Source organism: Cicer arietinum, chromosome 1, assembly GCF_000331145.2.
Source record: "Cicer arietinum cultivar CDC Frontier isolate Library 1 chromosome 1, Cicar.CDCFrontier_v2.0, whole genome shotgun sequence".
Lineage (NCBI taxonomy): Eukaryota > Viridiplantae > Streptophyta > Magnoliopsida > Fabales > Fabaceae > Cicer > Cicer arietinum.
Window position 1 is genome coordinate 37,092,635 of NC_021160.2, and position 15,012 is coordinate 37,107,646.

Below are 15,012 nucleotides of genomic sequence, written 5' to 3' on the forward strand. Positions count from 1 at the left end.
TGGAAATAAGCATATGTCCAATTCAAGAACAAAACTTGTCTTGGGATGTTCTTGAAGAGCAAAGGCTATGAATGAATTATTCAGATATTGAATCAAGGTGGAGAATTGTGGGGATATGTCTCAAATAGATTATTTTAGGTAAAGCATAAAGCTGGTACAATGGCAGCAAGAACAATGATGAAGTTATTCTGATATTGAGTCAAGGTGGAGAATTGTGAATGTGTGCCTCAAATCGTCTAACTAAAGTTGGTTAAACTTTAGTGATTGTTATAACTACCTTTGGCCAAGTTAGTTATGATAGGTGGTTAGTTAGTTTGGTTTTGTATACTATAAATAAAGTTGTAATATAGTTGCAAAAAGTGTGGTAAATTGTAGCAGTGAGAGCTGGAAAACTAAGAGAGGCATATGCAATTCATGATTCATAGAAAATTAGAGAAATAAGATTAAAGGGAGAAGAGAAAGATTGAGAGAAAGGCTAGTATTGATGGTTCATAAACAGTGATAGATACTAGGAGATCAATCTTGAGAAGACTTTAATCTTGTAAAGTTCAATCATTAAAAGTGGATTAATGTTGCTTGCTTGCCCGTGACGTAGGTCTCATCAATTGAGACCGAACACGTAAACTCTTAGTGTTATTCTTCTTTTATCCTTCGTTATTTTCATTTGCATTTGATTGCGAAAACAATTTAATCAAAACTGCAGAAAACCATGATCGATAATCACTCTTCGTTTTCTGGTTTTCTGTTCTGTCAAGATCGATCTTCGTTTTCAATTTTTTTTTCTGCAATTGTTTGTTTTTCTGTTTTGTTGGTTAATCTTTGTTGTAGATCCCAATATTGTTGGTTAATCTTTCCTGGGGATGCGACCTTGTACTGTGACCATTTTATTTATTATTAATTATTTTTATTATTTGAATAATCTAAAAATAATTAAAACATTTAAAAAATCAAAATACTATAATGAAAAATAATAATAATAAATTTAATAATATTATAAATTTTTATAATAATAATAATAATAATAATAATAATAATAACAATAATAAAATATATTAATAAATAATAATAATAATTTTAATAATATTCTAAATTTTAATAAGAGTAATAGTAATAATAATAATAAAGTAGATTATATTAATAAAATAAAATTAATTAAATTGAACCAATAAAATACGTTAAATTAAATAAAAAATACAGAAAATTGAAGAAAAAAATACATCAAATTTATATTTTATCATTATTATTATTTTCATTAATTTTTATTTATTAGATAAGAAAAATAGGAGGAATTTGTTATAATAATGTGCCAAAAGAGGAGGAAGTTGTTATAATAATTTGACAAAACCGATGAAGTTATTATAATAATTTGACAAAACAAACAAATAGGAGGACGTTGTTATAATAACGTGTCAAAATAAATAACGTGTTCATGATATTTTGCCGATAAAATAGATTGGATATTGATGTTAAATTAGTAATGTATCAACTTCCTCCTCTTTTGGCATATTATTATAACAAATTCCTCCTCTTTTGACACATTAATGTAACAAATTTCTCCTATTTTTCTTATCTAATAAATAAAAATTAATGAAAATAATAATAATAATGATAAAATATTTTCCTTCAATTTTCTGTATTTTTTTTAATTTAACGTATTTTATTGGTTCAATTTAATTTATTTGATTTTATTAATATAATCTACTTTATTATTGTTATTACTATTATTATTTTTATTAAAATTTAGAATATTATTAAAATTATTATTATTATTTATTAATGTATTTTATTATTATTATTATTAAAATTATTATTATTATTATTATAAAAATTTATAATATTATTAAATTTATTATTATTATTTTTCATAATAGTATTTTGATTTTTTTAATATTTTAATTATTTTTAAATTATTCAAATAATAAAAATAATTAATAATAAATACAAATATTCTTTAAATGGCAAAAAATTAAAAAAAAAATATTGTCACAGTACAAGGTCGCATCCCCAGGATGCGACCATATGTTAAAATGAAAAAAAAAAATAAAAATCTCCTTCAAAAAGTCGCATTCCCATGTTGCGATGATCAACTGGGGTAAAAAAGTAGGGCATTTATGTATATTTTTTTCAAATTATGACATAGTGGAATTAAAAATTCAAAAGAGGGATATAGGCATCAAAAACCCACATCAAAATATCTAATAATAAAAGTTTATTAATAAACTATTTTAATTAATATTTTATAATTTTGAAAATATGTTTATTAATTTATAAAATACAAAGATTAATTTAAATGTTTATAATTTTAAAGATTAATTTATTTATTTACTTGACTATTTTTTTGTATTATATATTAAAATTAAATACAAATCAAATTGTAGATGTTTATTGGACCAATAAATTAATGAAACATACCATGTCTCTTACACGAATAAAAAAATAACTACTAAACTTTCTTTATAGGATTTGATTAAATTTTATTCTAACAAAATAAACTAAAATTTAATCTAAACAGTTCCCAAAAAAATAGATGTCAAAATATCTTTTTTTTGTCTAAGATGTGAAAATATTAAATAATATATGATTTGATATTTTACTATCTTAATTTTTTTGGATCGGTGTGGTTTTATAAAAAATGAATAAGTAACTGTAACAGCATAGATATCATTCAAACCTTGGTTTTGGATGTCTCGAACTTTTGAATACCATTTTTTATAATACTTTTGTATATTTTTTGTTTGTAAATAACAAGTAAACAAATAAAATGTATACAAAATTATTTTAAAGCCGCAAGGGATTGTGTTCAAGTTCCGTTTAAACATGGTTATTAGTATCATCATTAATAAAAAAAAAATTAATTTGCTTGAAAAAGAAGTTGTTCCTTTTAATTTTATTATTTATTGAAAATAAAAATAAAAATATGAACACATCTATACTCAAAACAAAAACATAAGGTTGGACAAAGAATCCAATTTGCATGCTTCAGATGTGAAAATATGAAGTTGGAATAAACATATGCTTATTTGACATCAGGATTTGGAGGTGGTCGAAGTTGAAGATTTTGCATCTCATAAACATTTCCGAATGAAAAAGACGGTTTTGGTCATTTGATTCCTTGTTTTTCAAGCACTGACCTAATCATACGTAGTTTCCACCATAGTTTCTCAAATAATTTTACAATACTGCTTATCACTATCACCTCGACCATCCAAAATAACTATTTCATCACTCTCTCTGAAATCTCCATCATATTTTTATTCGTTGTTTTTGGTCTCACTCACATTGAATTGTTTGATTCAGATCCTCAAGTTTTTTATACACTTTTTCTAGTAACCTTATCATCAAGCTTTTTATACACTTTTTCTAGTAAACTTACATTTTTGGGAATGTTTCCTCTGATGTTATTTCTCAACTCTTAGTATTTTTGCCTCTAGTTTCTCCTTTTATTTTTGCCTTTGTTAGTAGTTTTATGGATTCTTGTATTTCGCCTCTAGTAAATTATTTATGTTTTTGCATCTGGTGAAAATGCTTCTATTTTGCCTCTAATAATACTCTTCTACTTTACCTTTGATTTTCTTCTTCCATTCTTTTCTTTTGTTGTTTACCTTTTGTCTTCCTTCTGATAATGCTGCCTCTAATCCACGTATCCTCTGATCATGGTACCTCTGATCACATATCCTTTGATCATGTTGCCTCTGATCTACGCATCCTCTAATTCTACCTCTAGACACGTATCCTCTTATTTTGCCTCTGGACACGTATTCTCTACTTCTACCTCTAGACATGTATCCTCTGACCCTACCTTTGGTCACATATCCTCTAACTCTGATTCTTTTGCCTCTGACCTATATACTCTTGGTCATGCTACCTTTGGTTAGAGTTCGTCTCTAATCAGAGTTTGTCTCTCGTCATGTTGTCTCTGATTAATTACTACAAAATGCATTGCCTCTGGTCAAGAGTTCTGCCTTTGGCTAAGTTTGCCACTAGTTCCAGCTATGATCAGATACTCATGATTTAATTCTCACTTGATTTACAATATATTCTTAAGTTATTATAAGTGTTATGTAGTAATGATGCATTGCAAATATATTAGTAACAAGACATTGCATACATAACATCTCATATCATGCATGGTCTTATTCTCGACGAGACATTCAAGTTTTTTCCAAGGATAAAACAATAGGTAGAGGAGAAAAATCAGGACGCATCATTAAATAATTTGTTTCATATCCTCACTCGCATTGAATTAATTTCTAATAAAATTTTTGGTCTCACTCACATTGAATTATTTAATTCAAATCCTCAAGCTTTTTATACACTTTTTCTAATAACCTTATCCTCAAACACTTTTTCTAGTAACTTTATCCTCAAGTTTTTTATACACTTTTTTTAGTAACATTATAGGTTGTGAGATGTTTCTAAAGTATTGGTGAATATATATATGTATAATTGGTTTTAATTAACATGATTTAGTTGTTTGTTTTAATTAACACCAGCTAGTAATCAATCAAGAATGTAATAAGATAAACATGAATAATTTCATAAAAATAAATATTAATTCTTTTAGTTTTGTAAATATACATTAAATTGCATAAAAAATAGAATAAAAAGTAGTATTGCTTATGTTTTTCATTCAAAACTACCACTTATGTTTCTAAATAATATAAGTTTCTCAACAATTAAGAATATAATATGATAAAAATAAATAATTTCATTAAAATAAGATAATTATTAATTGTTTTCGTTTGGGTAAATAAACTAACATTGAATAGTTTGATTTAGATCCTCAAATTTTTTATACACTTTTTCTAGTAACTTTATCATAAAACACTTTTTCTAGTAACATTATCCTCAAGCACTTTTTCTAGTAACATTTTTGGTCTCACTCACATTGAATTATTTGATTTAGATCCTCAAGCTTTATATATATTTTTTCTAGTAACCTTATCCTCAAGCACTTTTTCTAGTAACCTTATCCTCAAGTTTTTTATACTCTTGTTCTTGTAACATTTTTGGTAATGTGATATTTTTAAAATATTGATTAATATATATAAATAAATTCACATTGAAATGTTTGATTCCGATACTCAAGCTTTTTATACACTTTTAATAGTAACGATATCCTTAAGCAGTTTTTTTGGTAACCTTATTCTCAAGATTTTTATACACCTTTTCTAGTAGCATTTTTGGCCTCCCTCACATTGAATTATTTGATCCATATTCTCAAGCTTTTTATACACTTTTTCTAGCAATCTTATCCTCAAGCACTTTTTCTAGTAACCTTATTCTCAAGTTTTTTATATACTTTTTCTAGTAACATTTTTGATTGGGAGATAGTTCCTAAATATTGGTGAATATATACATGTATAATTGGTTTTAATTAACATGATTTATATGTTGGTTTTAATTAACATGAGTTAGTAATCAATCAAGAATGTAATAAGATAAACCTGAGTAATTTCAATAAAATAAATATTAATTCTTTTAGTTTGTGTAAATAAACATTAAATTGCATAAAAGATAGAATAAATGTAGTACTATTTATGTTTTTCATTCAAAACTACCACTTATGTTTCTAAATAATATAAGTTTCAAAACAATCAAGAATATAATATGATAAAAATAAATAATTTCATTAAAATAAGATAATTATTAATTCTTTTAGGTTGTGTAAATAAACTCACATTGAATTGTTTGATTCAGATCCTCAAGCTTTTTATACACTTTTTCTAATAAACTTATCCTCAACCACTTTTTCTAATAACCTTATCCTCAAACTTTTTATACACTTTTTCTAGTAAAATTTTTGGTCTCCCTCACATTGAATTTTTTGATTCATATCCTCAAGCTTTTTATACACTTTTTCCTTTCCTCTTTTATTTTTATATACATTAGCATCTAAAGGTGACTGACGTTTACTCCCAATACCAAAGGATGATATGCAAGCCTTCTTCTCGACTTAATGCTTTATTTTTATTAGATGTAACCTAATGTATTAAAGAACAATTTTATAATTCAAGTATTGTTGTTGTAATTTAATTAAACAGTTCATCAAATTGAGTTGTAAAATATATTGTTTAAATGTAGTTAGCAATTACTAATTTTTGATACATCAAGTTAACACACTAATTTTTTATTTATTATATTACAATTTTTTTTGAATATGTAACATACAGGTGAAATACTAATTAAAAGTGGTTTTTTTTAAGATATTTTTTTATCAAAGAAACAGTAAGAAATGATATCATTTTATTTAGATGACAGTATAAAATGATTATATATTATTGGTGCATATAAAATAAACTTCATATATATTAAACTATTAAATAATTATAGAAAATAAATTTAATCTCTTAATTTTTCCCATACACTAAAATTAGAGAGTATACCATAGTCCAAGGGAGTTCTCAAAATAATGAAAACATCAAGACTTCCGTTCACAAATACAATCTTCTACTACATTACATGCACACATTCCACCAATTTATAGTCCTAGCAGGAGTTCTCTTATTTGTTTTGGAATTTCATTTTGATTAGTAGAGAGTAATAGATGAAATTTTGTTAAGTGTGAAGAATTCCTAAATATAAATATAGATATAAGATAAATGAAAATGGATAATAGAAAGCATAAGATGTATTATTAATATTATTACAGGATGTATTATTGATGTCGGTTAAAATCCAAAGAGTCGTGACCAAAAAACCTAGTGAATCATTTCTTTGTGTGGTTCAACCTGGTAACAAGAAGCCTTATACCATACTTTGGAATTAACATCATATTAGAGACAGGGCAATGTTGATAATCTGGTGAAACCTCAAAGGAGAAATGATAGAGGAGAAGACTAAGTGCAATCTTAATTTCTGTCATTGTAAAGTTTTGGGCTAAGCAATTGCGACTCCCAAATCCAAATGGAATATAAGCTTGAGGATATTTGCAAGCTTTACTAAGACCATTTGCAAATCTTTCTGGCTTAAATTCTGCAGCATATGGTCCCCAATTATCTGTGTCGCGATGAAGTGCTGGCACAAACATCCACAAGTAGGTGCCTTTAGGTACCAAAAGGTCTCCGAATTTCATGTCAGCAAAAGTTTCTCTTGAGTTAGTCACGGCTGGTCCGTAAAGACGAAAACTCTCTTGAATCACCATTGTTAGCTACACAACAACAATATCGTTAAACTTAACTCAATATCATAAAGTCAATTTGTAGGACAAAAGATGCATCTCACTTATCAACATTGAATTTATATAAGATCTAATGCGAGACTTTCAACATCCCCCATAGCCCCGGTGAAACATCTAAAATATGACTAAAGTTGTCCACTCATAAACATTAGTAGAAACTAGTAATGCAATATTTGTAGTAAATGTGTAAGTTTTGAAGAAATATTGTGAAGTGTGAAGTGATGTACTAACCAATTTCAGCTTTTGAAGTTTGCCATCCTCACAGAAAGAATGAGGCAACTTGTAATCAAATGCTTCCAAGATCTCAGATCGAAGACGTTGTTGCCATTCAGGATATGATGCAATGAGCCACAATGCCCAAGTAGTTGCAAGAGCGGTCGACTCAGAGCCAGCAAAGTAGATATTTTTGCAAAGATCTATAGTCAATTGGTTCATGTCATACTTCGTTTTGAAAAAACCCTTTTCATTTAAAGTTGTATCTCTTTTGGAACTTTCTATTATTTTTTGTAATAGATCATTTGGTTTCTCATCATCGTTCTTATTTTTGTTTTGGATTTCACGATCATTGATCATTTTTGTTATCAACACGTCCACCTCTTTCTTCATCCTCCATACCTCTTTGTTGCCATTAATTGAAAGAAAACTGAGAAAACATATTAATTTAGCACTTGGTACAATATAATATAAAATATAATCAATATAATATCAATAATAGTTCTTCTGAAATAAAATATAAACAATAATAGTTTTTGAAAAGTTGATGTATTAGATATAGATCATATACATCGACTTTTCAAATACTCTTTTGCTTATATTTCATTTAGAATAGAGTATTGATTTTTAATTTTTTTTATAAGTTACCTTAAGTTAAAAAATCCTAAAAGTGTACTGGTCGTTCCAAGTTTAGTTTGCATAGCACCCAATCTTTCAAAAACATGTTTTCCTTCTCCATAATTGCTACCAAAACAAGCTTTTGAAAGAATATCTCCTGAAAGAACCTTCAAATCATGTTCAATCACCAAATCTACGGTTTTTCCTTTATTTTCTTCTATAGATTTATCCCATTTTTTGACAATTTCCATAGCAGAATCTTCCATACTATATAACATTGTCTACATAAAATAAACAAAAATAAAATATAAATATTAGGTTACATTTATGAAAGTAGAAAAAACATTGACATTTAATAAAAAGAATTTTAATAAAATAGTTATTATATCTGTTCTATTTATTATATATTTTTAAATGTGTGCAAGAAACTTAAAGGATAATATTTTTGAAAGAGAGGAAGTATATACAAACCTTAATTTTGCTCATGAATAATTCAGCAATAATAACATTCCTTTGATAGACCCATGTTTTACCATTGGCTCTTAGGACGCCATCTCCAAAAATAGGCTCTAATGCTTGGTTAAGATACAAAGGCCTGCCTAGATCAGGGGCCATATGCGCAGCCATATCTTTTACTAAGGCACCCTTCTCCACATACAGATGTTGCTTTGTTCCGGTCGAGTACAAATACAATGGACCTATAAGCATCGTATATTTATTTCACCAAATCAAACAAGGCTTAGAGAGACAACAAAAAGATAATCAACTATGTAATTTCTAGTATCGTAAAGTAGGAAATTTTGGTTAATTTAATAAAATTCTAAAATGATTTATGGTATGGAGTTTTTTTAATCATTAAGTAGACTAAGACAATAATCACTGAGTATTCTAATGAAGATCTATAATAAATTTCAGAATAATTGTTTAGGACTTTACTGTTGAGACAGTTACTATGACAAAATATAAAATCAAAAATTAATAAATCAATGAGATATGTCATGTCTCTTACACCAATAATAAAATAACTATTAAATTTTCTATATACGATTTGATTAAATTTTATTTTTTAAAAAATAAATAAAACGTGATCTATACAGTTTCCAAAATTATAGTTATAAAAATATTTTTTTGTCTAAGATATAAAAATATTTAATAATATATGATTTGCGTTTTTACTATTTTAATTTAATTTGGATCGGTGTGGTTTTATAAAAAAATGAATAAGTATCTTTAACAACATAGATGTCATTCAAACCTTTAGTTTTGGATGTCTCGAACCTTCTTATATCATTCTTTTATAATACTTTTGTAATTGTTTAAAAATAACAAGTAAACAAATAAAAGCGATACAAAATTATTATAAAACCACATTGGACTGTGTTCAAAGTTCTGTTTAAACATGATTATTAGGATCATCATTAATAAATAAAAAATCAATTAAAAAAATAATTTTCTTAAAAAATAAGTTGCTCTTAATTTTATTATTTATTGAAAATAAAAATAAAAATGTGAACATATCTTTACTCAAAACAAAAATAAAAGGATGGACAGAGAATCCAATTTGCATGCTTCAAGTTCCTAAAAGAAAATAAACAAATAAATTATACCAACAATTTTGACATACCATAGCGTTGTTTCCAGATGTAAAAATATGGAAAAATAGAATAAACTCATGCTTCTTTGACATCCGAATTTGGAGGTGGTTGGGGTTGAAGATTTTGCATCTCAGCAACATTTCCGAATCGAAAAGACAGTTTTGGTCCTTTGATTCCTTGTTTTTCAAGCACTGATCTAATCCTATGTGGTTTCCACCATAGCTTCTCAAACAATATTACAACACTACTTATCACTATCAACCTAAGTGTCCAAAATAACTAGTTCATCACTTTCTCTAAAATCTCTATCATCTTTCCACTTTCTCTCTATATACTCACTCTAGTTTTTCTCTTTGGCAAATAACTATTCCCTATGACCCTTTATAATAACTCTTTGGAAATAAAGTGTCTCTCCCTAAATCTACTATCCTTGGTAAAGTTTCTTTTTACTAAAATTCTTAGTAATCTTCTAGATGCATTTGTTTTGGCATGTTTGTATATTTAATTTGGGTATTAACAACAACCATTTCAATTACGTTGACCATAAGTAAAATATTTAATTGGAAATAAAATCTATTTTAAATACATTTTTGTTCTCATATTTTTGGTTAATTCATAATTTTATGCTCTAATTAATTAATTCTGAAAAATACAACCCCTCACTTTTTTTAAATTAAAGAAATTTTTTTGACATCTAAATTTTGGTGATATGTCATGTAAGGATAATGTGATGACAAGTAAATTGGGGAATGTGACATCTAATTTTCTATGAAAACCATTTTTTTTTCATTTGAAGTTTTATTTTTTAAGTAGAACATTAATGATATTCAATATTAAATAGTTTAATTATAAATTGAATATACAATTTTAAATTTTAAATTTATGTATTTATTTGATCTATATTATTTATTTATAAATAAATAAATAATATATCAAATTGACAAATTTTGAATTAATAATTAAATAAATTTTAAAATACTATTTTTAAAATATTTTAAGTATTCATTGATAAAAAAAATAATAATTAAGAATGTTGTTGTCATTTTATAATTTAGGCTAAATTACATATGTGGTCCCTTAACTTAATTTCAGGTAACGTTTTAGTCCTTTATCTTTTTTTTTTTCCCGACTTGGTCCTTTATTTTAATTTTAAGTGACAATTTGATATTTTATGTTTTAAAATTTCAACAATGTTATCCTTTTTTATACAAAAGTTCAAAAAAAAATTCAATCAAAACTCATAAAATTAATTATATTCTTCAATATAATACAAATTTCATCAAATTCGTAACGCAAATCTTCAAATAAACTCATATTTTCATACTTTATTTGATATTCTTAGGAATAAATGACTAAATCGGGAAAAAAAAAGATAAAGTACTAAAACGTTACCTGAAATTAAGTTAAGGGACCACATATGTAATTTAGCCTATAATTTAAGCTAATTGAATCACTAATTTTGCTGAACACTTCAACTAGTTTAACACTTATAAGCTAATTGAGCCAAAGATAGAATTCATAATGGATAAAATTCAAATTAAGTTATAATTATTTTAATGAATTTGAAATTGACTATCTTGAAATATAAATCAAGTTTATTAAAACTAATATAAATTATATTGATCAAAACTAAAATTATTTCTTTGACATTTTCATATATAAATATATTATGTTTAGTTGAAATAAATCAAATTAATTATTTTGAAGAAAAAATATATTTATCTTTAATATATTTAATATAAAAAAATTCAAAAAAATTATCTTGAATTAAAGATAAATGTTTAAGGGTATGTTTGATAAGAGGGATTTGGGGAAGAGGAGGGATTTGCGGGAGTTGAAATAAATCCAATAATGATTTTGAAGAAAAAATATATTTATCTTTTTGTGTTTACTTCAAATTTTAAGAGATAGAAGAAGAGGAAAGTAAAATTCTTTTTTTAAGTTATTTTTGTTCTTCCTCCATTTTAAGAGAATTTAAAGGGAATGGAAGAAAAATTAAATAACTGTTAAACTATTTAGAAAAATTTCCATCCTTTAAACTAAACACGAAACCATTAAAAATTTATTTTCTTCCGTATGTTGAACCATTATATCAATATTCAGAAATTATATGATAAATTTCATAATTTGTTGATAAGATTCATAAATTAGTTTTGGACTTGTATTTTTCTTTTGTGCAATTTATTTATTTTTTAATTAATATTTTTATAATTATATATATATATATATATATATATATATTAAAAATGAATCTTTTGTTTTGTAATGAGAGATTCATAAAGTTGTTATGTGTATTGTTTCGTGTGTAATGTATTAATATATATTTAATAAATCATAGAGATTAAAAATTAAGAAATATTTTATAAGAATTTTAAAAATATTAAAATTTTATATTAACTAAAGTTTTATTTAACTCTTTAATTTTTCTATTTCTCTCATTTTAATGTTTTGCTTATTGATAAAACAATAGAAGTAATCTAATTATTTATAGTTTTACATTAGTAAACTTAAAATATTTAAACTTTCTGTCACATATTTGATCAGATAAATTTGTATGTGTAAAATATTTTAAACTATCAATATTTAATAGTAATGTTAAGAAAAATATATATATTTTTCGTGCATCGACACAAATAAATATGAAGGAATTGTTATTTATTAATGTTTGCTTATATGTTTAGTAAAAAAAAAATGTTTGTTTACATACACCACACAAAAGATAAATCTGAAGGGAGTGCTATTTGGTAATGTTTGCTTTACATATTTAATAAAAAAGATGTTTGGTTATATACACCACACAAAAGATCCTTAACATGAGGAAGTCAAAAGGTGAAACAATTAAATAAAATAGTAAAGTTGGAAATGTAAAAAACATCGATTCACACAATTTTAGACACCAATAAAATAAGAAAATATGAAAAGGTGGAAGATTTTTGTAACTCACACTTTGCTACTTTATTACATTATATATAAATTAAAGAATGGTGTGCAACTTTTCTAAAGGTGACACATCATCTAGCTTAAGAACAATTAAGTTTGTTTGAAAAGGATACATAAATGACATATGGCCATACAAATATATATATATATATATATATCCTTTTATTATACTTCCATCGATCGAAAATATAAAAGAAAATAAATCAATAAAAAAAAATATATTTAACTTAAATTTTAAAATAAAACATTAATTTCTATTAATTTAATTTTTTTCTTATATTTAAAGTTAAATTAAATATATTTAAGTAAATAATATATTAGAGAAAATTTCAAATTTCTACTTATATGACACCTAAACAAATTCGACAATAATTCTATTTCAGTAAATATTTCGAGTCCTCCAAAACTAACGCTCTCTTATTTTAATTTTTCAGTAAATGTTTCTATATCTCATAATTTTACGTTTTCCATCATTAATGCTCGCTATCTTTTTAACTTTCACATTTTTCAACACTACAGTTCTCTCTCATTTTTATTTTTTATTTTATTTTTTAATACATATTCTCTTTTTTATTTACACTTTGTTTCTTTTATTAGCAGTCTCTTCTTTGCATCCAAAAATTTGACCCCTAACAAAATTCTGCTTTTTGACTTAAATAACAACTTAGGAACGCACACCAATGCATTGCGCTGGGTATAGGCGCAATGCGCTTCCAATTTTTTTTATTGTGGTGCAACAGGTTGCACAATGCACTATGATACTCCCCTGTTACTCCCAGAGACAATGAATTATGCCACGATGTGCACTGTAGCTCATTGACTGGTGCAATACGCCCTGACCCTTCCTGTTGCACTCTGGCATCAATCAAAAGACAATTTTGTACATCAGAGATCACTTTTTGCCGGCACTAACCCTCCATAACTTCCCGAGTGTTTATTCTTTAATGTAATTTACTTGTAACTTCGCAACAAAAGGAGAAAAATTCAAGAATTTGTTTTGTTGGAAAGAGTTAATACCAACACATTCAAAAATAATCCAAGACAATTCGAATTTCATTTCTTAATCAAATAACTATAAAACTAACTACAAAGACTGAACTTAAATAAAAAGTTGTTAACAAAGTGCTAAAAAAACAAGAGTTGATGAATACTCGTCATATGTTAGTGGGAGAATTAAAATTAATTAATTAATTTCCTCCCCTTAATTAGATGACTCACAGTCATCATCAGCATCATCTTATCACTAGCACTTCTTTTTTACTTTCAAACGAAAATGCATCTTCTTTTCCTCTTTCATTTTCTCTCAAAATCTTAAGCTCCTTCTTCATTTTTTGGCAACTTAGAGGTCTCAAATCACAAAACCTCCAACTACAAAATTGTTCCACTACTTGAGAGGATTGTAAAGAGATAAGTATCGCTAGTTGAGGTAGTCACTTGATATGGTCAATTAGCTTATATACTTAGGTAATTAAAGATTAACTTGAATTGTGATATTAAAGATTTGAATTCTATGTTAAGGTAGTTAGCTTTTTAAGTCTCAAAAAAGAATTTGGACTGTTGACACCAAGTCAACAGTGGGGAGAATTCTAAAAAAATTATGTTTGTTATGTTTAGATTTTTAAGAAAAAGAAATAGAAACAAAAAAACCATGGCAAATTTTTTGGAATAAGTTTGAAATTTGGTCCCTTTTGTGTTCTTTCTTGTGAGTGAAGTTGGTTTTACTACATTTCATCTTTTGATTTTGGAAAATTTTGAGTTTTAGGAAAAACTCCTATTTGGTTCAAAAATGTTGAATTTGGGGGAAAATGGTTAGGTTTAGAAAATCACAAATTGATCTTTAATAATTGAAATCAAAGGTGAATGTGTGATTATGCCTAAGTTAGAAATGATAAAAGTTGAACTAGCCCAATTTTGTTGATGTATAAAGCACAATTAGGTTACGGTTTTGGACAAATTCAAATTGGTCCCTTGATCATGATGGGAAAACCCTAAAAATTGGGGTTTTGGTGAAATAGAACTTGTCCATGAACAAATGATTAGTCTGCCAAAAGGAATTTGAAAAGCCTCGAAAGGTTTTAGAAAGTGGGAAAAACTAAAATATTTAAGTAACTTGTGTTGTCAAAGTAAATTTTCAAAGGTGATCAACATGGGTATTTTGGGAAAGCCCTAATCTTGATTTATTTTTAAGTGTTCAAAGTTTGAAGCATTTATGTGTATGATAATTTGAAATTAGTCCCTTTATGCCAAAGGATGAGAATTTAAAGTTTTGTGTCCTATGAGAAAAACATTTGTGAGAAGAGTTTTATATTAAAAATATATTTTCTCCTAAGTTGTTAAAGACAAATATTTGAGTTGACCTTCAATAATTTTGAAAAAAAATATAGAAATTTTTTCAAAGTATGGCATAAGTATTCTGAAAAGGATTTGAAATTTTGTTTTTCCCCAAGTACCTAAACCAAAGTCTTT

At 25.8% G+C, this 15,012-nt stretch overlaps 1 protein-coding gene across 2 annotated transcripts; it reads right to left on the reverse strand.

Moving 5' to 3' along the window:
• Positions 1-6,693: 6,693 nt before the first annotated feature.
• LOC101511709 (cytochrome P450 714A2-like) lies at positions 6,694-9,787 on the reverse strand. Of its 2 annotated transcripts, XM_027335487.2 has the most exons (5): positions 9,636-9,787; positions 8,483-8,709; positions 8,042-8,292; positions 7,412-7,823; positions 6,694-7,150 (listed from the first exon to the last, which is right to left on the reverse strand). In XM_027335487.2, the coding sequence occupies exons 2-5, from the start codon at positions 8,636-8,638 to the stop codon at positions 6,710-6,712; spliced, it is 1,260 nt and encodes a 419-aa protein (XP_027191288.1). In that variant the 5' UTR covers positions 8,639-8,709; positions 9,636-9,787; the 3' UTR covers positions 6,694-6,709. The 2 variants fall into 2 exon arrangements, with proteins under 2 accessions (XP_027191288.1, XP_004488494.2); XM_004488437.4 differs by lacking the exon at positions 9,636-9,787 and having other exon boundaries at positions 8,483-8,846.
• Positions 9,788-15,012: the final 5,225 nt, after the last annotated feature.

What these genes read in the sequence shown, in the direction of transcription:
- LOC101511709 (XM_004488437.4), bottom strand. Translation starts at nt 8,719, where the DNA reads ATGCTTATAGGTCCATTGTATTTGTACTCGACCGGAACAAAGCAACAT. An exon ending in TTAGGATTTTTTAACTTAAG is followed by an intron (nt 7,824 to 8,041) that starts GTAACTTATAAA and finishes ATGTTTTCTCAG; the next exon opens with TTTTCTTTCAATTAATGGCA. An exon ending in AACTTCAAAAGCTGAAATTG is followed by an intron (nt 7,151 to 7,411) that starts GTTAGTACATCA and finishes GTTGTTGTGTAG; the next exon opens with CTAACAATGGTGATTCAAGA.